A 26,367-nucleotide genomic window follows, 5' to 3' on the forward strand; every position below is an offset into this window, starting at 1 on the left:
CTAGCGTCTCGCGAGAGCTTCAAATCCCACGCATGCGCATCGCTTGTGGCTGTGCCCGCCTTGCCCATGCTGGTGGCGGCGTGGCATCAGCGCTTACGCGCTACGGTTCCCGCGCCTGTGCCGGACAGATCGATCGCCAATGTAAAGTGGGCCGTCTGGGATCTTGGGGCTCCAGGTTTACTTCTGCAGAGCTGTGCAGTGTGTTGGGGGCTGGAGGGCAGCTGCAGACCGCAGAGATGCCTGCTGAGGTCAGATCACGTTCAATAGTGATTCACTTAGGGCCTGGAGAGATGGCTCAGTGGTTAAACTCACTGGCTGTTCTTGCCCAATTCACAACGGCCTGTATGCTTTGACACCCTCTTCTGGCAGTCACACATAGACAAAATACCCACACATATAAAATAAAACGTTCAAGAAACATTTGTTTTTGTTATGTGTGTGAGCATTTGTAGGAGTTTAAGTGCCCCACATACATGCAATCCCCATGAAGGCCAGAAGAAAACGTGGATCCCCTACAGTTAGTCCTGAGCAGCCACGTGGGTCAGGTCTTCGGCAAGAGCAACAAAGTGCTCTGAACTTCTGAGCCATTTCACTGGCCCGCTAACGTATATATTAAAATCAAAACAAGAGATGATCTGGAATATTATCATCAGAAAAAGTTGATGTGTGTCGGAGGCTGTGGAGATGCTAACTGCCCTGATTTGAGCTTTCATTAATACAACGATTCCCCATAGCGACACGCAATAATTGTGTATGAGTTAAAAATAAAGTTGGGGGCTTGTTCGAGGGGTTCAGCGGGCAATGTGTCTGCTGCATGAGCACGGAGACCCGAGTTCAGATCCTGATGACCACATGAAAAGCTGGACGACCCCACCTCTGGTGTTGACAGGTGGATTTCTGGTGCTCGCTGACCAGGCACCCTTGCTGAATGGTTGAGCTCCAGGCATAATGAGACTCAACTGTGTACAGCATACCCAGCAGAGTTGCTTTACATTTCTTTAATTTGATGTATCATTCGCCCCTTTAAAGTGTGCACAAAAAGAAAGGAAGAGGGCTGTTTCTGGTGGCACACTGGGGAGGGAGAGATAGGTAGATCCCTGAGTTCAAGGCCAGCCTAGACTACCAGAGGCACGGTGGAGGACACTCTTAATCCCAGCACTCAGGGAGGCAGAGGCAGACACATCACTATGAGTTCCAGCTCAGGCTGGTCTACAAAATGAGACCAGGACAGCCAAGGCTACATGGAGAAACCCTGTCTCAGACAAAAAAAAAAAAAAAAAAAAAAAAAAAAAAAGAAAGAAAGAAAGATGGGGTGTCACTATATAGCCCACTGAGGCCCACTATATAGCCCCATTGAAAGACAAATGGGGATTGGAAAGGTGGCTCAGGGGGGGCTTAAGAGTGCTTGTTGCTTTGCCCGAGGCCCTGGGTCTTGGTGCAGACACTCCTGCTACGCTGCTCACAACTGTCTGTAACTCTAGCTCCAGGGGACCAGAGACCCTCTGCTGGCCTCCTCAAGGGACTGCACTCCTGTGCATACAGGTGGGGAGGGCTCCTTAGAGGAGCAGAAGGAAGAGAAGGTGATTTATTGGGCTGGTATAGAGGAGAGGGCTGGGAGCCTAGCAGTGGCTGGATCCACCTTGCAGACACAGAAAGCCAGGTTCCGGATCCTGAAAGCTGGAAGCCTCGATAGTTGGAACCCGTCTCGGAAAGCCCGGAGGTTCCCCGGAGAACCGGTGGCATTGAGTTTGTTGAGTCCATAGTTTCCTCTCTATGCTTGTTTGTTTTGAGACAAGGTCTCATACAGCTCAGGCTGGTCTTGAACTCCCTCCCTCCCCATCATATCTCAGGAAGACCTTAAACTTCTGGTCCTCCTGCCTCCACCTCCCAAATGCTGGGATTGCACGCCCAGCTTATTTTTCCTGTGGGTCAGTTTCATGTTAGATTTGTGCACCGTAAAGACCCTCCCCCTCACATTTTGTGCACTATGTTTCATTTCATAAGATCTTGCAATAAAAAGTTAATAATTTTGATGAAATAAAGTGCATATATTTTTCTTTTCATTGTACTAATAAAGGGGAGAGGGAGACGAAGCCTGTCCGGCAGTGGAGACCAGAGCACGCCTCTCAAGGACATCCTTCATCCCTGTCCAGAAGAGAAGAGGAAACAGACCTGGTTCCCACTTCATGGCTGTGAATGCTCAGGGCACATGCAACCCTTGGTCTTTGGCCATGGACAAATGGTAGTCCATGTTGGCTGCTCCAGCAGTGGGGAGAGCAAGGCTTTCAGAAGATGGTCCTTCAGGAGGAAGGAACGCTGATGGTCCCTACGCCAAGATAAACTGGAAGCCATCCCAATAGACACAAAAAGAAAGGAAGAGGGCTGCTTCTGGGGAGGGCACACTGGGGAGGGAGAGATAGGTAGATCCCTGAGTTCAAGGCCAGCCTGGTCTACCAGAGTGAGTTCCCAGTCAGCCAGGGCAACACAGAGAAACCCAGTTTCAAAAAACAAAACAGACAAAGAAAAGAAACAAAGAGAAAGAAAGGTGAGTAGACGGGAGGCAGGAGGGGAGGAGGAAGGAAGGAAGACAAGAAACAAAGGGAGATACAGGAAGGGAGGGAGGAGAGAAGAGAAGAAGGAAGAAGAGAGGGAAGGAGGGGACGGTTTGAGCATCTCTCACTGTTTTCATGGAGGTAAACTTACCCCTAGTTTGTGTTCACAATGGTCAGAACTCTTGCCTTCCTTTCTTTAGGATTGTCTGTGTGTCCAAGTTTCTTTCTCTCTGCTTGTGTTGTTGCTCCACTAATGTTGGGATGGGAGCTTTCCTCAGCTCTCAGGATTCCTGACCTTTCCTTGGGGATGTTTTGTTTTGTTGTTGTTATTGTTGAAGGTTTTGTTTGTTTTGAGACAGGGTCTCACTATGTATCTCTGGCTGGCCTGTACTTACAAAAATCCACCTGCCTCTGCCTCTGCCTCTGCCTCTGGAATGTTGGGATCAAAGGCATGCGCCTGCCATGTCCAGTTGGGTGTGTGTGTGTGTGTGTGTGTGTGTGTGTGTGTGTGTGTGTGTGTGTGTGTTCGTTTTAGGTGCCTCCCCTCAAGGGGAAGAGCAGCATGTAGAAGTCTCCTTCTCCACGCCTATATTTTAATCCCAGACCTGTGACACCCAGGCTTAGTCCTGGCTCCTAGACAGCGGCCTTGAAGGCCTGCTGTGGGAAAATGACTTTGTAGGTGCAGTGAAGATGAGGCCCTGGCTTGGGAGATCTGCCTGGCTTGCCTCAGCCTGAGCACCCAAGGAACTAAAGAACCCTGAAGAGGAAGGGGCAGAGGTCAAGTTCTGCTTTGCAGAACTGGCATTGCAGTTCTGCTTTGGGTCTTGGGGACTTGGGGTATCTGGACCAACCTGCAATTCAGTCTACAGGGTTCTCTTGGGAGTGATGGCCCACAGAGCTTCAGGGAATGTGGTTTCTGCTTGCAGCAGCATTTGCACCCAGGATCTAGGTTTATGCTCCCTGGGTGCAGACTCCCAGATTGCCAGCAGATGGCAGCAGCCACCAACAGAAAGCGGACAGCAGTGCCTGTCTTGCAATCAGTGAAGAGGACATCTGGTAAGGGACATGAAAGGACAGAGGCTTCAGAGGAGCCATAGTGTTCGGCTTCAGAGACTTAGCATGTGCCCGCTGAGTGCTGGGTTTACAGGCATGAACCACTAGGCCTGGACATACCTGGATATTTAAATGCAGATTTCCAGGGCTTTTATGTAGGAAAAATTTTAAACTGAGCAAGAAATGAGCTCATGGAGCAAATCAACTGGAGCTGCCTTATAATCAGGACAGGACCCACCTTTGGAAGCAACAGGCAGCAAACTCCATCCCTGTGGCCTGACATGACTTGTTATGTACCTAGTACAAGTCGCAGAATTCGGGGCTTGTGGAGATGGCTCAGTGGTTAGGAGCACTTGCTGCTCTTCCAGGGGACCTGAGATCAACCCACAGTACTCACACCAGGAGGCTCACAGTAGCTCCTAACTCCAGCTTCAGGTGCCTAACACCCTCTTCTGGCCTCTGAGATGATCTGCACTAAGGTGCATGTACCCACATTTGGATAGGCTCATATACGGGCAATTAAAAATAAAAGAAGCCAGGTGGTAGTGGTGCATGCCTTTAATCCCAGCACTTGGGAGGCAGAGGCAGGAGGATTTCTGTGAGTTCAAGGCTACCCTGGTCTGCAGAGCAGAGTGAGTTCCAGGTCAGCTAGGACTGTTACACAGAGAAACAATGTCTTGAGAAACAAAAACAAAACAACACAAACAGACCCAAGACCCTCCCTGCTCTGCTCCATCCACAGAGTCCCTGAAATGGTAGAGAAGTCCAATGATGGGCGCCTAGTTCTGGTTTGAAGAGATGCTTTTCCAGCTGGCGTGCTGCAATCTCACCTAAAATAACACCCCTGGCTGTCTGGCTTTCTTGTCGCCAGGCCCCAGGCATTTGTGTCAATATTAACCACTCTCCATCCACCTCACGCCAGGCTTACTGTGTGCCTGCCTGCAACCATCTCTATGGTGTCCCGATTCACTAGCTTTCCCTTAACCATCTCATGAATCCACAATGTCAACCAAATCCCATTTATGTGCTTGCTATCTCCTCCCCTTCCTACAGCCCAGGCCACCAGGTTCAGTCCCCATGAAGCCAGAGAGCCCTGCCCGGGTCAGCCCTGATCTGTTCTCCCTGCTGTCTTGCCACCTCCTTGCCTCTCCCTTCTCAGAGCTCACCAAGCACACTGCCACCTCAGGACCTTTGCACATGCTCTTCCTGTCCAGCCTCCCTCCAGACCCAGTGAAGAAAATTGAGGCAGCCTCACTCTGCTTATGAAGTTGCCAGCATCATTTTCTTCCTTGTGGGATTATATGGCTGTGAGGGTCACCTTCTGGGGTCAGTGACCAGCACCTCCTGTAGGTAGGGCCATCCAGAGGGAAGGCACATGTCCATTCTGTCCTTGCAAGTGCTTCCTCAGCTCCCCCTTTCTCTCTGTTTATGTGCGTGCGTGTGTGTGTGTGTCCGTGTGTCCATGTGTCTGTTAGGAGACCTCTGTCTAGAGCTAATGAGGGGTCTAGGGCTTCTGGGACCTCAAGCATGAAGTGTGGCTCTAGACCCTCGCCTTGCACTTTCTTTCTTACTTTCTTTCTTTCTTTCTTTCTTTCTTTCTTTTGAGACTGGGTCTCACAATGTAGCTCTGCATGTCCTTGAACTCACAGAGATCAACCTGACTCATCAATCAATCAAAGAGATCAATCAGCTTCCTGCGTGCTGGGATTCAAGTGTGCCTACCACCATGTCCAGCCAGAACAGTTCTGGAGCCACTGGCTACAGCGGAGTTACATCAAGAGCTGCAGTCCTCTACAAGGTGTGCATGTGGATGCCAACACTAGAGGGCACCAGAGGCCGATGCTGTCCGGGCCAGGTGGTGTGTAGACTCCACAGCTAAGTGACTGACTGCTTTACTGGCATTTTGGGTGTTAGACAGAGCTTTTGTTTTACCAAAGCATATTATGGTGAATATGGGTGACATCTTTAAATAAATGTCCCCATTTGCCCACACGAAAACACTGGTGCCACAAAGTAGTTCCCCATGGGATTTTGGGACAATGTGTGATGCTGATTCTAGTGCACTGGGTTGTGGATGGTGCCCTATCCATGAAGCTGTGACAGGTGCCTGAGGGATGACTATAATCGCCACTGAAGCATCGTCTCATGCCTAGCAGGACCAAGTGCACAAGTCCCCACACAAACACACAAGTGCATCTGCACACAGACATGTGAATACAAATATGCACACCCACATGTAAATGCAAACACATGCATGCCTGTGTAGAGTGAAACATAAGCACACAACGCACTTACAAAGCATAACAGTATACATATACATGCATATGTGCATGCACAGGTATGCATATACATGTGTGCATGCAGACATGAACATGCAGACACAAACACATGCAGGCACACGTGAACAACATGAGGATACACATGCATGTACCGTGTACAGAGGCACACACAAACACTTGCACAGTCATACACCCAGCACAGGAAGATGCCATCTTGGGACCATCTAGAACAACTCAGACATCTGCCACCAAAGAAATAAGTGTCTGCTAGTGTTCTCAGGTCAGTCATTTTCAAATCTGTAGTATCAACCACAGGGCTCATCAGAGATGACCTTGGGGACAGGAACAGGCTGGGACAAGAGCACTCAGGAGAGGCCAGGGTTGTGTATTCAAATTTATTTTGACAAACGCTCAGCCACAGTCTCCTGTGGGTGGGTGTATACATTCAGTCTTGTTCTTTTTTAAAAAACGGTTTCTGTAAAAGAATTTTCGGTAATTACCTAATTTTGGATACGGTAGCTATATACAAAACATCACTGGAAACCACCTCACTGCACAAGAGAAAACAGAAGCATCAGGTCTCATGATTTTAGCAAACAGTAAAAACCTTTGAAGCCCGTGACTCGGAGCCCAGCTCCAGGACCACCCACCTTGCTCTGAGGTGAGTGCAGGGAGTTGCCTCTTCCAGTGTAGGCGGGACACTTCAGGCAGCAGTGCTGAGAGACCGCGCACAGCTGGCTAGCACACCAAATGGAGCTGGCCCACGAGGCTTGTGTCAGAGAAGCTATTACAACAGTTAAGTGCCGAGGATCTCATATCCCCGTGAGTGAAAATATAGGCGTGTTACCAAAATAGAAGCCTTTATTGAGAAAAATCTTTGGTAGTAATGATATTTTAATTTCCTCTCAGTATTTGGTTAACTAATGAAATAAACTCCTTCCACCTTGAGCTACAGAAAGAAAATCCCTCAAATACACCACATTATTGATTTTTAGACAAAAACCAATAGATGTTCTAAAAAGCGACAAATGAACCCATGGAGGCCCTGGGGCTTTGTAAGGCCCTTCAGCCTTTTAAGAGATGCCCTGACTGTCACCTCAGCTTGCCACACAAGGAGGATGTCAGCTAAGTGTGAGGGGCCCTCAAGTGGCTGGTGTGGAGTCTGCCAGGGATGCTGAGGGCGCTGGTCAACTGGGGACTCCTGTACCTCCCAGTTACTGGAGCACAATAAGCCGCCACCATGTGTGTGCTGTTCTGGTAGCCAGGCACCTTCTGCTTCTGACTTTGGGTCTGAACTTCTGAGCTCCCAGAAGAAAAGACAGTGGCGTCATCCACCTTGTCCAACTAGAGCAGGTGACATCTTTGGGAACCCGTGTCTAAGTTGTTCGTCCTTCTGCAAAATGTCCCCAGGTTCCTGGACACCACTCTGCACCTATCTCAAGGTATCCTTCAGACTAAGGATGCTGACTCAGGGCCTTGGCCCCTTACCACTGCAGGGGCTGGGGGGCACCTCTATGTCCCCCGCCATGGATCTGTGGAACAGCACTTGCTCCGTTCATCCCCGTCACCAACCATCCTTGGCATTGAATACTAAAGATAAAAAACAAAACAAAACAAAAAACCGTCCCTGCATAATGGCCTTGTGCAAAAATGAGAAGAAACAGAAAGAAGAAAAGACCATTGTCACATCGGAGTGGCCCTCCATGAGTGCAGACGGCACAAGAGCCACAGGCCCTAGTAGGGCTAAAAGTGCTGGCTCTGGAGGAAACCAAGTGGTCACCTGGTAATGGTCAGAAGCCTGCTGGCCTGCTGGCCTGCCATCATGGCTACAGCGCGCCCCCATGGTACTCGTAGCTGGGGACAGGGCTGTCGTCACCTGCCTCTGGGTGGGTGGTGGGGCTGTGGTTGTTACAAGGCATGTCCCTCGGCTTCTCCTTCTCCATCCACGTGTCCAGTAGCTGCTGCTTGCCCTGCTCCTCACGCATGAACAGCTCCACCATGAGAACCTTCTCCTTGTGGATCTGCTGGCTGATGTCTTTGGGGATGTCGGGGATCACCCAGTCCACAAAGTCACTCATGAACATCACCAGGTTCTGCAGGGAGAACAGTGATGGGGATGGGGCCGGAGGGGCCTGGGGAACACCCCAGCCTCTGCCTAGTGTCCACAGCACCTGCCCAGCCCATTTGAAGTGTATTCCCACCTAGGCACCCGTGCATCCCACCTGCATGTGTCCACCTATGCATCCCACCTGCGCACCCCATTTGCACATCCCTACCTGTGTGCCCCACCTCCTGTCTATCTGCTCCGTGTGGCAAAGCCTGCCCCTTCACTCTCTGTCCCTGCGCATGCCTTCATTCTTCTGAGCCTCAGCTTCCCAGACGGTATAAATGGGACCTGGGTTTTTTTTGGGGGGGGGTGGGGATCTGGGAATGGAGCAGGGTCTTGTCCTCCACTGTCCCAGGTTGGCTTTCTTGAGCAGTCTGTACTGAGTTGTCAAGAAAATGCTCTGAGAGACTGATTCTTTGCTAGGGTCTTCAGAAGTGACCAACTGCCCGGGCTACCAAAGAGCCATGACCACCAAGGCTGCAAGGCTGCAAGAAACGGCCTGCAGTGCCAGGAGAGAGCCGAGGGCTGGTAAAGCCTGAGGCCTGCTAGGTCCCATGGTGCTGGACATCCCAATGGAGATGTTTCAGGGACAAGACAAAGGTAAGTTGGAGAGTAAGACCAAAATTCTTGTTCATTGAATGCCTTTGAGGCGCATGTGTTGGCACCTGAGCATGGGTGATTTGCCTTTGTTCAAATGTGACTCTCCTCGCTGTGCTCTCAGTTTGAATGACGACAGCATGGCACAGCTAGGAGCCCTCTGCCCTCTCGCCTCCCTGGTCCCAGCCTGCCAGGAGTTAGTGACCAGCCATGTAAGAGGATCAAGGCCTGTTATGTTCCGTGGCTGGGGCAGTGTGTGCCCGCTGAGATGGGCAGAGCTGTCCTCAGTGGAAACCCTGCTCACCACCCCTTACCCTAGAGCAGCAGGGTCACAACCCCATTGGGGGTCACATATCAGATATCTTGTAGATCAGACATTCACATTATAATTCATAACATAGCAAAATTACAGTTACCAAGTAGCAATGGAATAATTTTATGGTTGGGGGTCACCAGAACATGAGAAACTATATTGAAGAGTCACAGCACCAGGAAGGTTGAGAGCCACTGCCCTCAGTAGCCCTTATTTGTGTTAGGTAGTTTTCAGTCAATTAAAAAAAAAATGCTACAGTCATCTGGTAAGAAGGAACCTCAATTGAGGAAAATATCTCCATCAGATTGGCCTGTAGGCAAGCCTGGGGGACATTTTCTTTTTTTGTAAAAAACAAAAAAAATTTTTTTTTTTTTTGTGATACAGGGTTTCTCTGTATAGCCTTGGCTGTCCTAGACTCAATCTGTAGACCAGGGTGGTCTTGAATTCACAGTGATCTGCCAGCCTTTGAAAAAACTTTTAAAAATTATTTTATCTAATGTATTTAAGCGTTGTTCTTGATTGTATGTCTGTGCAACTTGTCTGTGTAACATGCCTGTGTAACATGATGCTCAGGGCAGCCAGAAGAGGATCCCCTAAGCCTGGCGTTATAGATGGTTGTAAGCTTCCAGATGGTTGCTGGGAATCAAACCCAGGTCCCGTGGAAGAACAGCTAGTGCTCTTAACGGCTGAGTCATCTTTTCATATGAGGCATTTTCTTGTCAGAGAGTGGGAGATGTGAAAGGGCCCAGCCCACTGTGGGAGGAGCCATCCCTGAGCAGGTGGTCCTAGGTTGTAGAAAAACCAAGCCCAGCAAAACATGGGAAGCAAGCCAGTAAGCAGCAGCCCCCCATGGCCTCTGCATCAGCTCCTGCCTCCAGGTTCCTGCCCTGACTTCCCTCAGGGATGAAGTGTAACAAACTTCTCCCCAAGTTGGTTTTGGTCATGGTATTTATCACAGCAACAGAAAAGAAAACTAGGACATTGCCCCAGTCCTAGCCCAATGCCTTCTGTACCCACTGCAGTGGAAAGCTGATGGAGGAAAGAGTGCCCGGTGAGGGCATGTGAGGAGCACAGCCCGGAGGACCTAGTGTTAGGCTTTCCCTGCTCTGAGTGCTCGGTTGGCTGTCTTGCTGGCATTGATCCTGGCTGGGACATGGCCCGGGCAGCATGGCCCCCACTAACTCCTCTCTGGCCCTTCAGTAGTGTGTGTGTGTGTGTGTGTGTGTGTGTGTGTGTGTGTGTGTGTGTGTGTGTGTGTGTGTGTGTGTTTGTAGTTCAGTTCACCAAAGATACTGCTGCCGGCTGCCTCCAGTCTGAACTTGCCCTGGCCCTGGTACAGAGACCCAGAGAGAGACAAGTGGGAACAGAGACTGGCTTCTCCTTCCTGCATGTCTGCTCAATGGATCTTATGGCTCTCACCAGCTCACCCTGTTTTTGCCTGTTCCACGACATTCTCTGTGGTCACTGCTCAGGTTCAGATCAGTCAGTGTCCTCCTCAGAGTCCCCAAAGATGTCTCAAGGTCCCCGCCTCCTGCCACTATCAGCTCCCCATGCCCTCCCTGTCTATACTTCCCAAGTGCCGTCCCTCTGCTATCTGAAGACAGTCATCCGCAACACACACATACCTGGAAGACAATGACAAATGCCAGCCGGGCGGCCAGGACAGCCCAGAAGTCTTTGGAAATGTCGTACTTGTGTTCTGACCATGGGGGCTCACGGTAATCTTTGTACCTGCAAAGGGTATGGGGAGTCAAGGGCGGGTCAAGTGGAGCTTGGGCCCTGGCGAGAAGCTTCAGGCTTGAAGCCTGCTCTTTGCCTAGAAATTCTCTCTGTGCTGGATGGGGTGGTCAGGGCCCAGAGTCTTGCCATAAGACAGACACACCAGGAACTTTGAACAGTGTTAGAAGTGTTGCAACTCTGAGGATCTTTGGGGACAGACTAGATTCAGTGTGTGTTATGAAATGAACTTTGAGCCTTTAGGGCCAGGGGTGGGACAACCCGATTTAAAGAGATGCGTTTGGTATGACGTTAAGAGAGGATGGCTAATTTTCTTCTCCTAAATTTAATTATGTGTGTCTGTGTGTCTGAGAACGTGCATTTGGTGTCCCCAGAGGCTAGAAGGGAGTGGCAGGTCACCCTGGAGTTGGTGTTCCAGGTGGTGTGAGGGGCTAGATGTGGGTCATGGAATCTGAACGTGGGTCCTCGGGAAGAGCGGCCAGTGCTCTTAACCTCCCGGCCCACATAGTTGATCTTCGCTGCCTACTTGACTAGATTTAGCCTCAGCATGGAGGGCTGGGGGATGGTTCACCGGGTAAAGGTCATGGCACCAAGCTTGACTATCTGGGTTTGATTCCTGGGACCCACACGGTAACAAGAGAGAACCGAGTCTTGGAATTTGCCCTCTGCCCTCCACATGTGCACCGTGGTACATTCGAGCACGCACCCCTGCCCCTTGAAAAACTTTAATAGAATCACCCTGGACCTCTGGGAAGGTGTTTCCAAAGAGGGTTAACTGAGGTGGGAAGACCCACTGTGAGTGTCGGCGGGGCCCTCACATGGGCTGGGGCCCTGCGCCGAATACAAAGGAAAAAGCAAGCTGAGCACCAGTGTTTGTGTCTCTCTGCTTCCTGACTGGGGATGCAACGTGACCAGCTGCCCCACGCTCCTGCTGCCTTCATTTCCCTCAGGATGGACTTGTACCTTCAAACTGTGAGGCACACTTGACCTTTGGCTCCTTAGGTTGATTTTTGTCAGGGGTTTTGTCACAGTGGTGAGGTACATAACTAATATAATACAATTCCCAACATCAGGGACAGGGTCTCTAGAGCAGGTGGTATGTCCCAGGCTGGTCAGGAATGCCTGAAGCCCAGAGAGGGGACATCAGGAGGAGGCCCTGGGCCCCTTCAGAAGCACAGTCCTGATGTTTAGTTCGCATTTACCATAGACTTACTGTGTGTCCTTGATCGCTTGCTTGGCTTCTCTAGGCCTCAGCTGAGCATTCCCTCACTTGTTTATGTCCTAAGCATTTGTCAGCAGCTACTGAGTGCCCAACTCTATCCCAGAGGACACTTAGGTGAGAACACAGCAGATGGGGCCTTCTGTTCAGGGAGGGAGTTGGGCAGGAGTCTCTAGGGCCTGTGTCAAACAGATGGCGCTGGCTGGGGACAGAGGCAGGTGCTGAGCAGAAGTTACACAGTCACTCTACCAGGAACAATCAGCCTGTGTTCCCAGTGTTACCACAAGTGGCTGTTCCTCCTTTTCCATCAAAACCTTGGTACCCCTGGAAATCTCCTATGCATCCCTGAGAGTCCACTCTATGAATCTTACCATCTCCCACTAGCCATGCTGATCTCTAGGTGGTTTGCTTTCTTCACTTACTTAGCTTTATTAATCAGCCCTCCTCCAGCTCCCACAGGGAGAAGAGAGAGTGTGGTCTCTCAGGGCAGATGGGGCTGACCTAGGCCATGCCTGCTTTAGTGTAGAAATAAACAGGGGCCTGCAGGGACCCCAGCTCTTAGCTACTGCTTCTGCCACAGTCTGGACTGGCCTGGGCTCCAGGGTTAGGAGGTGGCTGTGGTGGGTGCGTCTGGTGTACACGGGGAGCTCAAGTGGCCAAGGTACAAGATTGTGGTTCTGATGGTGGGAAATCTGGCTGGAACTGGAGTTGGGGACCAGGGCCTCTGTTCTCACAGGGCTAAAGCATCAGGATCATGGGGCTTTGACCTTGTCTTCTTGGAGGTCTGCTTCCCTGGCTTGGCTTGGGATCCTCCAGCTATGTCCTCCCTGCCATCGGTACATCTCACCCTCAGCATAGTCACCACTTGGCCAGGAGTTTCTGTTTTTACTTACTGACTTTCTCTGAACTCTGTGGTGCCTGATGGTTCCCAGAGGGAGGGTGCTTTCAACATTGCGGTGTCTGCAGTCTGGCTGCGCAATGTGAGGTTGGATTTTGAGGTGTACCTTAACACCACAGAGTGGCAGATCATCGGCCCCTCTTCTCCCCAATGCAGGAGCCCCCCCCCCATCATTGCTTTCCTCAGGTGTGACCAGCACCGCTGCTGGTGCACACATAGGGCCCCAACCAACCCACAGCTCCACGAACAAAATCTTGACTCTCCAGGGGGCAAAAGGGACCAACAACCAGAGGAAATCCATTCCAGAACGTGGACCTTTCCTTGGTTAATGGAAGGGGGGATAGGGGAGGGGGCGCTGAGCCTTTCTCTCCAGATTGGGTACTCTGATACCCTGGGGCAAATGCGGGTAGATACTCTGCAGAGATGTTGGGCAGGGGGTACTGGGGGAAGCAACATCCTCTGAAGTGACTTGGATTTTCAAATTGGGAGAGTTCCCTGGGCTGGAGGATTTCTGTCCAGGGCTGTGTACGGAGAGAGCTTTCATACATGGAAATCATGCTGGGCCGTCTCCTTTCAAAACTTGCCCTTCTACCCTCCACCTCTTCTCTTTGTCTCTGTCTGTCTCTGTTTCTGTCTCTCTCTCTCTCCCCTCTGAACAGGGTCCCAGGATAGCTGCAAGCTCCATGCCCCAGCACAAAACACATAGAAATGGTATTTCCTGTCCTTTCCCTTCTTTTTTTCCTTGTAGCAGGGTGAAGCCACCTGAATAAATAAGTAAATAAGCATTATTTATAACTTATTTATTCATGTATAAATATGATATAATATATAATACATTTATAAATATATAAATTTATTTATTTACTTATTTGAGATAGGGTCTCATTTGCGTAGGTGCCTCAAACTCAATATTATAGCCTTGAACTCCTGATCCTCCTGCTTTCATCTCCTCAGTATTGGAATAACAGTGTCAGGCCCCTCTTTTTTTGTTTGTTTGTTTTATTTTTTGAGATAGTGTTTCTCTATGTGGCCCTGGATGTTCTGGAACTCATTTGGTAGACCAGGCTGGCCTTGAACTCATGGAGATCTACTTGCCTCTGAGAGCCACCACCACAACCACCACCACCACCACCACCTGGCTCCAGGCCCCACCTCTAAGAGGTACCTCTCCTCTGCCATGCTGAGGAGGAGCTTCCCACATGGAAATCTTCAGGGATAACCCACATTTATGTGGGGGCATGAGCTAAGGTATCATGTTGGCTTCTTGGGAACAGATCCTATGCAAAACCAGAGCTCCAGGAACAGTGAAAAGCTCTCTGCCCCTTCCTGCCAGTCTACCATATTGTGTTTATTTATTAATAAACACAGGGCCTGGGGGCTGGAGAGATGGCTCAGAGGTTAAGAGCATTGACTGCTCTTCCAAAGGTCATGAGTTCAATTCCCAGCAACCACATGGTGGCTCACAACCATTTCTTCTGGCCTGCTGGCAGAATGCTGTATACATAAATAAATAAATAAATCTTAAAAAAAAAAAATAAATAAAGACAGGGCCTCAGCTGGGCAGTGTGCCCCTTTAATACCAGCCGTGCCGCTTTAAGTCCCGCAGTCTGGACTTAGATCTGGGACTTAGAAGTGAGAGGATCTCTGTGAGTTTCGGGCCACCTGGTCTACATAGTGAGTTCCAGGCCAGCCAGAGCTACACAGTGAGAGACTCCGTTTCAAAAGAAGTAAAAACCAAAACCAAAACCATTTTTACTTATTTTATGTACTTGCATGTTTTGCCTGCAGACATGTATTTGGTGCACCACATGCATGCCTAGTGCCCATGGAGGCCAGAAGAGGCTTCAGATCCCTAATTGGTGGAGTTATAGATAGTTATGAACCACTTTGCAGGTTCTGGGAATTGAACACAGGTCCTCTGCAAGAATAAGTGCCATTAACTCCTAAGCCATCTCTCCAGTCCATGGCTTTGTTTGTTTGTTGTTTGTTTGTTTGTTTGTTTGTTTGAGACAAGACCTGATATAGCACAGGTTGGCCTCAATCTCAATATTTAGCTAAGGATGGCCTTGAACTTCTGAACTTTTGTTTCCACTTCCCAGTATACTACATTTGAGACATGGTTTCAGGTTGTATAGTCCAGGTTGGCCTCAAACTCACAACAATACCCTTACCTCAGGCTCTGAGTGTGGGGTGACAGGCATGTGCCACCCCTGCAGTCATTTTACGAACTGCACGCAACTACTCCCTGAGTCCTACCCCTGAAGAAGCCTGGCTCCTCCTTAGCCCTTCCCAGCAGCCTCTGCAAGGAGCCCTCTTCAGAGAGAGACATGAAGGCAGTACCTGCAGATCTGAACCTCGTAGCCCAGGTCCAGTGGGTCATTGGGAGCCGTGCCATTCTGGAAGTCACTGACGTTGAAGGAGGAGAGCGTGTGGTTGACGAAGCCATGCATGGTCCCGTTCTGACTGTACATGTAGAGGTACACCAGGCGAGGGATGAAGTCTGACGTGAAGGAGATCACAAAGGCCTGCGGGGGTGGGAGATGGGGTGAGTGTGCATCCGGGGTGGGGCAGGGCAGCCGCATGGGTGACCAGTGAGGATGTAGCTTGCAGGAGCCTGAATGGCTATGGCATTGGTCCTTAAGTAGGGACAGCAGGGACGGTGGGCTGCCTTTCACAAGCTGTATGGCTCTGGTTGGGGTCCCAAGCTCTCTGTGCCACCCTTCTGCTCTTATTCAACAGGTTGCTTGTGCCCATTGAGCACAGACTCACCTCCTGGGTTTGCTGGAGAAATTCAAGAGCCCAAAGAAGGAATCTTCAAGCTGTAAAGTTTTTGCCTACCTCTATGACAGAATTGTCTCTACAGTGACTTCATGCAGGGACCTGAAGCCCAGTAGCCTCTGATGGCTTTATGGCCTTGTATGTCACTTGCCTTCTCTGTGCCTTAGCTAGCTGCACCATGGGACTTGCCAGGCCACACCTCCACCACCAGCGTTCACGGTAATGGCAAGAACACAGAAGGTTTAGAATACTCTGGGAGCTCCTAACATTGTTGCTGGTGTCCTCATAACATGCCTGATGTGCGGCCTGGTTTCACCCGGGCTACACTCTGGGGCCCCCTCATTCTGGACTCTATTGTTGCTCCTCCAGGCTGAGGCATAGATCTTCAGCTGTGTTTCAGCCTGTCCCAGTCCCTTTAAGAAGGGGCTTTAAGGCCTTGTGTGGAAAAGAGGGGACTTGGCAGGAGGGAAGCACAGTGTGGAGTTTGGAGGCTCTTAGTAGCTTGCCTATGACCCCGATGCCTGGTGAGGACCAGATTCCAGGTGTCCCTGCATTGGTCACTCTGCACCTGGTGCTGTTCTGGGAGCCACTCCTGCTTCCCACGTGCACGGGGTCTGCATATGGGGGCTCGGTCAGTGGGTAAAGAGGCAGAAGGTTATAGGAACACTGCTGTGGATGCTGCAGGTCCACACGTGGTTTTCGTGATTCGGAGCCAGCCTTGGGCTTTGCTGTAACAATATGGAGCCTGTGGGGACCCCAGGGGCCAAGAGCTATGCTACTCCTGTCTTGAGGCTAAGAAAGGCTAGTAGGGGCCATACCATGAGCTGAGAAGACATGGGAGGCTGAGAAGGAAGCTGGGAGTATGGTGCTGGGCTTGCGAGAAACAGGGGTGCTAGCTCGCCTCTCCCTTTTCAGCTATGTTCTGAACAGAATTTTTGTTTGTTTAGAGACAAGGTTTTATATATCCCAGGCTGGCCTTGAACTCTCTCTGAGGCTGAGGATGACCTTGAACTTCAAATCCTCCCCCCTCCCACCAACCCCAAGTACTGGAAGAACAGGTGTACTCCACTGATTTATTCAATGCTGGGGCTGAAACTCGGGCCTCGTATGTGCTGCCTACCGAGCCACACACGGTAGATAAGCACAGCCCTAGTCTTCAAGGGAAGTTTCTAACAAGCGACATCCCAACAGCCTGGGTGGCCTCACTGCCCAGCCAGGATTCCCACTCCCTTCACTTACATTAATGATGACAGCCAGCTTCCCGACGCCTCTGAGAATGTTGTACCAGATGCCTAGGGGAGAAGCAGACAAGAGCTCCTGTGGTTAGGACTTTGCTTTGTGGTGCCCGGTGGGCCCAATCTTAGAGGCACTGGGGCAGTTAAAGAGCCACCTTCAGCAGTACTGGGGAAGACACAGAAGGAGCCCAGAGAATGCCAGTGTCCCTGGCTGCACTGTGTTGCTTTGGCACCTTATGGGCTATCTATGAGTACCAAGGCTTAGACACTTTGGTCTTTAGTGGCCCCGACCTTCCCTGTGAATCTGTCTATAGGTGCTTAGCGCAGGAAGATCCCTTTCCTACAGCTAGTAACCTGGCCTCAACCCCAGTGCTTGAACATCTGGGGCTAGGGCATCCTGACTTGTGAGGCTGGGATCTTGCCTTGGGGGTGATGCTCAGAAGCGTTCAGCCAATTACAATGCTTAGATCTGACCTCACTTCCACTACTATGATCCCAAATGGGCAGAAGACCTATACCCACTGTGGTGGGACCCTGCTCCTCAGCCATCTTCCACTGGAAAAGAGAAGGAACAAGGTCCAGGAAGGAGGTGAGGTAATGGTTAGGGCCTCCAGGCTGAGACTCCTGTAGAGAGCCCTATAGCCTGCATGTCCTATTGCCAGCTTCACCCGTGGGGCTGGCTGTGTGCCCAGGGGTCCTGTCCTGAACTGTTTTCTATCAGGCCAAGAGAGTGTCCCGTTGGTATTTGGCTCGCAGCCCTGGGCCAGGTCTGTGTGACAGCTCTTCTCAGAAGTCACCTTGGGGAAAGCATGGCAGGTGCTTTGTTTCAGGTGTCGTGTATGGCCCAGTGCTGCATGCTGTCCTCTCTATGGAGGAGCAGTGGGACACCTTCCAAGATCTCAGTTTTGAGTTTCACACTGGTGGCCCAGGAGGCTAGCAGGTGTCCGGCCCTGGGCATCCTAGCAGCCATGGCTATAGCAGTGTGCACGTGTTAGGTCTGTCCTCCTGCCCCAGCCAGAGACGATTCCAGCTCAAAACAATCTCCATCACATCAGCAACATCCATGCGTAGCCAACAGCTGGGAAGTCTAGAAAAGAGCCACCCCACACCCCTGCCTCCTGGACAGCCTTCTTCGGAGACGAGGTGTTCACACACATCCACCTGGTGCTTCCTATCTTGGTGGTTCTAACTTCCTGCTAGCAGAAGTGGTAGGCAAGCAGATAGATCCTGTATGCTGAAAATCCCAGAGGCATAAGGGAGCCAGCCTCCCTCCCTAAAAGGGGAGGGTATCCTTGTTAGGTCATCGCAAACATATTTCAGTCACAGGTGGGAGCGCTTCATGCATGTCCTCTTGCGTCATTTGCACCCCCCCCACCCGCCCATCCCCCAGAGCTAAGAACTCTTCTGTAGACTCAGAGCAGGCTGTGGCTTAGACACCCCTGTGTTTCCTGAGCCCTATGGCATTTACCCATTAGCTGTTTGGTGACTGGCTGCAGGAGTTCGCAAAGCCTTTTCAGAGAGGAAAAGGCAGAGGCCACAAAGAGGCAGGCCTGCGGGCTACAGACTCTTGGAAACCCTTGGGCTACTGAGATGGTCCCACAGGTAAGAGCTCCTTTTGCTCAGTCTTGGTGACCAGAGTTCCATCTCCTGAACCACAGTGGCAGGCAGAACCTGCTCCTGTAAGGCAGGCTTCCTACAGTGATGCTGTGGCTGATACCCACACTCCCTGCAGGTCAGCTGACCATACCTGTTCCCCACACTCAGGGGAGTCCTTGATGCCACCTCTTGGAGCCAGCAGACACTTCTTACTGCTTTAGCTCTTTGCTTTATTTTCTTTCCTTCCTTCCTTCCTTCCTTCCTTCCTTCCTTCCTTCCTTCCTTCCTTCCTCTATTTCTTTTTTTGAAACAGGGTCTCATGCGGCCCAGGCTAACTTCAAATTCACCGTGAGCCAAAGACAGTTTTGCACTCCTGATCTTCCTGCTTTCGCCTCCCAAGTGCTAGGACTACGCTTGGCATGTGATGTCATGTCTGTGTTATGAGATGCAGGGAACCTAACCCAGGCCTTTGTGCAGGGCAGGCAAGTATTCTACCGAGGCCAAAGCCCTAGCCAAGCAAAGATACAGTTCAGGGTGGCCTCAACTTACTTCATCTTATCCATAGGGTCATACTCCATAGCCAAGATTCTGGTCTGGAACTCACTATGTAGCCCAGGCTGACCATCTCACTAGCGATCCTCCTGGCTTTTTTATTTCAACATTTGTTTTCTGTTTTTCCAGGGTATAAACCAGGAATAGAATTGCTGGGTGACTGATAATTTTGCAATGTACTTCAATCTCAGAATTCCAGTTAGAATGTGAAGGGAAAGTTCCTCCCCTCCCTTCTCATTATTTGGTTGTTTTAAACAGGGTCTCACTGTGTGGCCTTAGCTGGCCCGGAACTCACAGAGATCCACCTGCCTCTGTTTCCTGTTGGAATCAAAAGCATGTGGCAGAATGACTGGCTAAAGCCTATTTTTACTTTATTTATTATTTTTGGAGACAGGATCTCACGTAGCCCAGGCTTGACCTTGAGATGAGGATCCCAGGATGACCTTGAACTTCTGATCCTCTTGCTTCCACCGCCTGAGTGCTGGGGTTACCGGTGTGTGCTATCACACATAGATCCTTTTCTCCTTCTCCTTCTCCTCCTTCTCTACCATTCCAGTGGGCTCTAAACCTCATTTCCACTAACTTGACAAGGAGGCGTGCTGGGCAGGCCAGGTGCTCCATGAGAGCATGGCACCCACTCACCTCAGCGCTGAGACCAGAAGCTAGAGCTCCTCACTGCATGCAGAATAGCACAGCGAGTCATTACTGTCTGAAGAAGACCTAGATTCTGGGGTCCCCTACACACATTGTGTTGGTCCCTCCAACAGAGAATTCCACCTAAGAGGTCATGTGATAAAGGCTCCTGCAGTTGGGAGCACAGCTGCCACTATCCAGGGTCTGTGGGGGTGCAGGACACTGGCGCCACTGGGTCTCCTGTCCCCTGGGAACGTTGGCCTCAGAGGCTCTGCACGGATCAGAGGAGGAAGACAAAAGCCCCTTTGAGCAAAAGGTTACAGCTCAGAAGGCCACAAACAAGCATGTGAAAGGCAAGTCACGCCTCCAATCAACTAGGCAGGAACCAGGAAGCAGCCGCTGATCCGTGAGGCCTGGGAAAAAGCAAGGAGCCTGGAGCGAGGACTCTGAGGACACACCAGGAGCCCGTGGGGGTGGGGAGGATAGCAGAAGCTAGGAGGCCACCCACGCTACCCTGGTCACCTGGTGGGTTTCTAGGTTTTCAGAGGTTACCATCTAAGGATAGTAGCAAGCTCTGTCCTGAGGCAGAATTCACCAAACAGTGACACATCCCCTGGGGACTCCACTGGGTCATTTGTGAGGAACCAACAGGGAACAGTGTGACCATGTCCTTTTCTTCTTTTCCAGCCATGAAACAGTGAACTAAAGAGCTTCTGAAAGTTACCTCAGAGAATCCAGTTCTCTCTCGGCCTCCAGCATTCAGTGCAGCGTTTGCGAAGTTGACCCTCTGTTCATTAGGAGATGGAGGGCTCTGGTTTTCTAGACAGTGGGGACCTAGCCTCTCCCAGGCTTCCTCCAAGGGCTCAGCAGGTGGAAAGAAAGTTCCAGGAGAAGTTTGCACTGGGCTCATCTCTGAGCTTGTCTTAGAGGATGATATAGGGTGCCCATCCTGCATCTCAGAAGTGACCCAGATGTGGCCCAGGGCTGCTTCTACATCAGCTCTCTAGGGAATGGCTTTTGTGTTTCGAAGAGCAAAGGGGAGAGTGCCTGGATTTGCCCTTCCACTGAGAACAGTTGTGCTCCCAAAGCTGTGGCGAGCCAAGAGCCCCTGGAAGGTCCCGAGGCCAGCAGCCTGGCCATACCTGGGTATGGCTAACCTGATGACCACAATGGGGAATGTTAGGGGACACTGAGGCCTGGGAGGGTCAGTTTGTCTGAGACTTGCTGTGCTTTTAAGTATGTGGGTAGAATCCAGGGAGGCCCACTTGGGTATTTGTTTCCATTGTCTGGGTTGCCTGCTGGGTACCAGGTGGCATTAAGAGGCCACAGTGTCCAGTCTCAGCATGAGGGTCTCACACATGAGCCCTGGCTCCAATCTCTTCCTCACCCAGCTTCCATGTTTCCAGGCCACTCTAAAGGCTGGAGGAGGGGGCAGGGTGCATGTCTCTACAGGCTTGCAGCAGAGATGGGGGAGGTAGGTTAGAAGACCAAACAGATGATGTCACCACAGCTGCTGCACTTGACCATCCAGCTTGGTGTAAAAGATCACAAGGGGACAGAGAAACCCAGTCCCCTTTCTCTCAGAGGTAGATGGAAGACTGGAGGATGTGGCATTCCCTGGCAGGGGCTGCCCATGCCACCAGAAGACAAGGGATGGCTCAAAGAGCCATCCAGCCTGTCAGAGTCACTAACAAAAGCCAGAGAGAATATGGTGTGGATGGTGCAGTCTGGGGGTTCTCACAGGGGCCGGTGGTACTACTCAAGGATTCCCCACGGAATGGCCTGGATGTCTAGGAGGCCGGGAATGGTCTTGCAAACCCTTAATGCTCTTGAAAACTCCTGTCTGGGCCACAGAACCCAAACCAAAGATCCCCTATCATTAAGGAATATAATCTATATAGATAGGTGACCAATGGCTTCCTTCATGTGATTCAGTCTTTGTTTATTACAAGTTTTCAGCACAGAGGTGACTTTCTCACTAAGACTGTTCAAAAAGAGGTGGGTTAAAGGACAGTAGGTCTCACTTTAGAGTAAAGACACCATCCTTACTGGCTCTGGTACGCATGGCACCTGGAGCTCTGTCGACTCCATCTTCTGTGTCCTCTCCTCTTTCTGGATATGCTCAGGGTCTACCCTTAACTGCCTCTTACGAGGGAGCACTCACCCCCAGGGGGATGCATGTTCTTTGGATGCTGTGGACTATTGCAGTGCTATGTAGCCCACTCCCCATACCTCTGTTCTCCATGCACAATACACGGCCAGGAGACTCAGGGTTCACAGCCACACACTGACTTTCATCCAGGCCGTGAACGTCACGGGCAGGTCATCCAATGACAAGACTATATTTCCTCAGCTACAGGAGGTACCCTTTCTCTTAAAAAAAAAAAAAAAACGTTTTTTAAGGTTTTGTGTGTGTGTGTGTGTGTGTGTGTGTGTGTGTGTGTGTGTGCAGGTGCCCTTGCAGGCCAGAGGAAGGCATTGGATGCCCTGGAGCTGGAGTTATAGACGGTTGTGAGACTCCCAATATGAGGGCTAAAAATGGAAGCTGAGGCATCTGCAAGACTAGCCAGTACTCTTACCTGCCGCACACTCTCTCCAGCCCCAACAACTCTGTTTTCCATGAGCACTGAGTACTGTAGTGCTACAGGAAGCAGGGGGTGCTTGGTGAGCAGCTAACATTCTATCCTCAGTGTTCTAGGGCCACCCCAGTGTTGGAGGATGGGGTATTGAGAATAAGTACAGAGGAAAATCATTCTCTCATGTGTGCCTGATGCACTCCAGGAGAGCCATCACAAACTTACTTAAAACATGAATTTTGGTTTGTGTGTGTGTGGGGTGTGTGTGTGTGTGTGTGTGTGTGTGTGTGTGTATGCATGAGTGTGCATGAGCATGTGGTTGTATGTGATTCTTTTTTTTTTTTTTATTAACTCAGTTGTACTGTTCTGGAGCACAAACTTTGTGGACGACGGTGTCATGTCACAACACCAAAAGATTGGACATGCCTGAGAGACCTACATCAGTGGACACCTGAGACAAATAGACAGCTGACAAATAGTGCCACATCATTGGTAGCTGACACATCTTGGAGGTTGGGGGACCAGTGGGCCACATTCAAGATCTTGCATCACTTGGGAAGGTGGTGGGAAAGCCCTTACAGGGAACACTGGTTTGGGTCCCACTGGCTTATCAAGAGCAGCAGTCCCCTGCCCATGCACTCTGAGCCCGTCTCCCAGCTCACTTACCAATGTCTTTGGCTCTGATGGCTACTGGCCTCCGTAGCTCAGTGACAAACTTTTTGGCATCCAGGCGGATCTCAATGATGTTGTTTAGCAGGGCGAACAGTGGAGCCAGAGGAAAGGATGCGACAAACAGGGTGACAAAGCCGAACTGAATGACTGTAGGGAGAGCAGGCACATCAGCGCTATGGACCATCCTGCATCCAGCATGACTCAGACCACGGCTGTCTGGTACCCTGCCTGGAAGGAGCCCACCTACATGGACCCACCTGCATGGACCCACCTGCATGAAATTGCCTGCATGAATCCGCCTACATGGACCTGCCTGCAGGCTCATGAGGATCTCTCTGGAGAGAGCCACTACCATCTTGGGAAATGTCAATGTCCAGGCCCAGGAAACCAAAGACAGAAGAAGTCACAGTATCTGCAATTCAACACGGCTGGCCTTGAACTTGTGGCAATCCTCCTGCCCCAGCTTCCCAGGTCTTACAGCAGTGTGCCATCACGGCTGGCCTGTTCGTTCGTTCGTTTGATGTGTGTCTGTGCATGTTTGCATGATGTGTGTGTGTGTGTAGAGACCTGAAGAAGACATTGTGGAATGTCTGTCCTCAGGTGCCGCCCGCCGTGTTTGTTCGTTTTTAAAGTAGAGTCTCTCTCTCTGGGACTTGGGACTCAGAGTAGGTTAGGCTGACTTCCCAGGGAACCCCAGAGATCCTTCTGTTTCCATTTCCTCCCTGCTAGGATTACACACACACTTCCACACTTGGCTCTTTACAAGGGGTCTGGGGACTGAACTCATGCCTTCACGTTTGTGTAGAAAGCACTTCACACGCCGAGACATCTCCCCAGCTCTACACGGTGTAGCTTTTACACCCATCTATAAATGTGTTCTGGTCATGTTCACCCTGGTGTGACTCTCAAGTCCCAGGCATGCTTGGGGCTCACAGGTCTGAGTTTATGACATCTCTGCTCAGATCAAAGTGAGCTCATGGCCTGGCCTAGCCCGTCCCCCCCCCCCCCCTGCCCGAATCTCCCTCCAGGCCTCATGTTGCTCTTCACAGCTCTGGGCTTTTCGGGCCCTAAAAGCTGCAGTCAACATGAGTTGCAACAGGTCAGGAAAAGGTCACCAGAGGAACGAGAGTCAGAAAGCTGGTCCAGGAGCTGTATGGCAGGACCTGGTCCAAGGGTGCTCCATGCCAGGGGGTAAACAAGGAAGCTGCAGAATGTCACCGTGTGCTCAGCAGGCTGAGTGTGGCTATTGTTACCAGGGTGAGCAGGGCAGGAGGCTGTGGGAACCATCTCCCAGATGTCTTGGTGACCTCTCATTGGCCTTGAAGTGTGGGGCAGCAGAGCAGGCTGCTTCTGTAGAGGCCTGGAGGTGCTGGGGAGTTATGGTGAAGAGGGAGGACCAGTGTGTGACATGGTTGTGTGCATGGGCCTCCAATTTACTACACAGCCAAACCTGGCCTCGAACTTCTGATCCTCCTACCCCCATTTCCCAGGTGCTGGAATTACAGTTCAGGCCTGCATGGTTTATGCTGGGGATTGAATCCAGGGCCTTGTGCCTGCTAAGCAAGGTGTGTGCTACACTCTACCAAAGGAGCTACAGTCCCAGCCTTGGTTTTTCCACTTCTGAGTGATGTCACTGCCTCAATCCAGCTTGAGGCAGATGAGAAAGAGAGAACAGGGGGGAAGTGGGAGAGACTCTGGGGCTCAAGCTGGTGTGGGCCGTCCTCCCATCTGTATCTGTGTGCTCCTGTGCCCAGCCTTAGATTCCCTGGAGGAGGATATGGTAGCCGATGTGACAGAGAGAAAGCCACGTGAGGAACGCACCCTAGTGGTGGCCTGGAGTGGGCTACTAGACACATAACAGACCTCTGTCCCTGAGATCTCCTTATTGCTAAGCCCTGGAAGATCGTGGTAGCCGGAGGAAGTGAGAGTTCAGTAGTTGAGAGAAATGACCACGCCTCAGTCAGCTACAGGGTATTTCTCTGTGGTATCTGGTCTCCTAGAGCCTCCTCAGAGGACAGAGGCCTGACTCTGGAGACAGGGGGACCTGACTCTGGGGATGAACAGGGGAAGAAAGGAGCCTGGAGTTCTGTTTGCCCCCACCCCATGCTCTCCTGAAGCTCAGGGTGGCATAATTCCTGCCAGCCATGAGGGCAGTTGGGAGGTGTTTGTGGGGCCAGAATGCCCTGGTCAATGTACTGCATCCTGAAGGTCACCTGCTCATCACTGCCCTCCAAGCCAAGGCCGAAGAGCGCTGGGGACACATACCAAGCCTGCCTTGCTTTTCAGCACTGTGGGAAATGCAGCGTCTAGAGCAGGTCTTCCCCTGCCAGGACCTAGGGCAGGCTTGAGCCTTGTCCATAATAAGCTCCCTGTGCTTCAGTCTTCCTGATTGCGGTCACTCATCCATACGGTCAGTGAACATGCACTGAGCATCTGCTGTACACTTGGACATGCTCTGAGCACCTGCTGTACACTTGGACATGCTCTGAGCATCTGCTGTATACTTGGACATGCACTAAACATCTGCTGTATACTCTGACATGCACTAAGCATCTGCTGTATGCTCGGACATGCACTGAGCATCTGCTGTATACTCGGACATGCTCTGAACATCTGCTGCATACTCGGACATACACTGAGCATCTGCTGTATACTTGGACATGCACTGAGCATCTGCTGTATACTTGGGTCCATTTTAGGGCCAGAGGATGACAGTCAAGAGTGGGAATGATGTAATCTGAATAAATTATAACAGGTTAAAATAAAAAAGAGTGGGAATGAAAGGTTTTCCCTCCACAGGGCTTCAGCTTTCCGTGAGACAGACAGATAAGGAGGGAAGAGCAACTGATGTGTCAGCTGGATTTAAAATGGGGCCAGAGGATGAGTTGGGTCCTAGGCCTGGGGGAGGACTAACGTTTTTAGCCACTGTGGTCAGAGAAACCTTTATTGGGGGACACTTAGAGCAGAGTCCTGGAGGAAGGAAGAGAGAGGACCCATGTAGGAGTTTGAGGGAGAACATTCCAGCAAAGCTACAGTAAAGGCAAAGGTCCCATGACAGGCCTGAGCTGCATGCTTACAGAAGAGTGCGGGGTCCAATGTGAGCAGAGCATAGGGGCCGGATGGAGAGGAGAAAGCCTGGGAGGCCCCAAGGCCACAGCTGGCCTTTCTCATCTCTCCTTGGCCACTTCTCAGCATGCCCGGACACTTGCTGCTGCTGAGGTTACCCAGGTTTCTCTATGAGCTTTATGCTGGGGTCACAGCATCCCAGGTAGAGTCAAGTACCATAGTGCTCAGGAAAATGGGAGGAGTCACAGACCCAAAAGAGGACTCTAAAGGAATGTGTCTATGATACCCCAAGTACTGGGGGCCTCCAATGGAGCTGGCCTTGCTGGTGAGGGAAAGAGATTGTTTCTTGGCCTTATGTGTCACACTGTGCAGCAGGTGATTGTGTGTTGCCTTTCCTGGGCCTTTGGAAGATGAGGTTGGAAAGGACAGTGTGTTTACAGCCCTGAGAGGGGAACAGAGCTGAGAGCCAAGAGCCTAGGTTGGGGATCTCCTGCTCCTACCCCT

At 51.0% G+C, this 26,367-nt stretch overlaps 1 protein-coding gene across 4 annotated transcripts in view; it reads right to left on the minus strand.

Moving 5' to 3' along the window:
* Positions 1–6,973: 6,973 nt before the first annotated feature.
* Ano1 (anoctamin 1) overlaps positions 6,974–26,367 on the minus strand; it is a 95,044-nt gene continuing 75,650 nt past the window's right edge. For all 4 annotated transcript variants that reach the window (XM_051145751.1, XM_051145749.1, XM_051145750.1 and 1 more), the window contains 5 exons: positions 22,792–22,944; positions 16,773–16,825; positions 15,096–15,280; positions 10,527–10,632; positions 6,974–7,977 (listed from right to left, as the gene is read on the minus strand). In XM_051145751.1, coding sequence (XP_051001708.1) covers positions 7,711–7,977; positions 10,527–10,632; positions 15,096–15,280; positions 16,773–16,825; positions 22,792–22,944 — 764 coding nt within the window. In that variant the 3' untranslated portion in view covers positions 6,974–7,710. The remainder of the gene's footprint in view (positions 7,978–10,526; positions 10,633–15,095; positions 15,281–16,772; positions 16,826–22,791; positions 22,945–26,367) is intronic.

The sequence above is a fragment of the Acomys russatus genome, chromosome 5, assembly GCF_903995435.1.
Source record: "Acomys russatus chromosome 5, mAcoRus1.1, whole genome shotgun sequence".
In the NCBI taxonomy this organism is placed as follows: domain Eukaryota; kingdom Metazoa; phylum Chordata; class Mammalia; order Rodentia; family Muridae; genus Acomys; species Acomys russatus.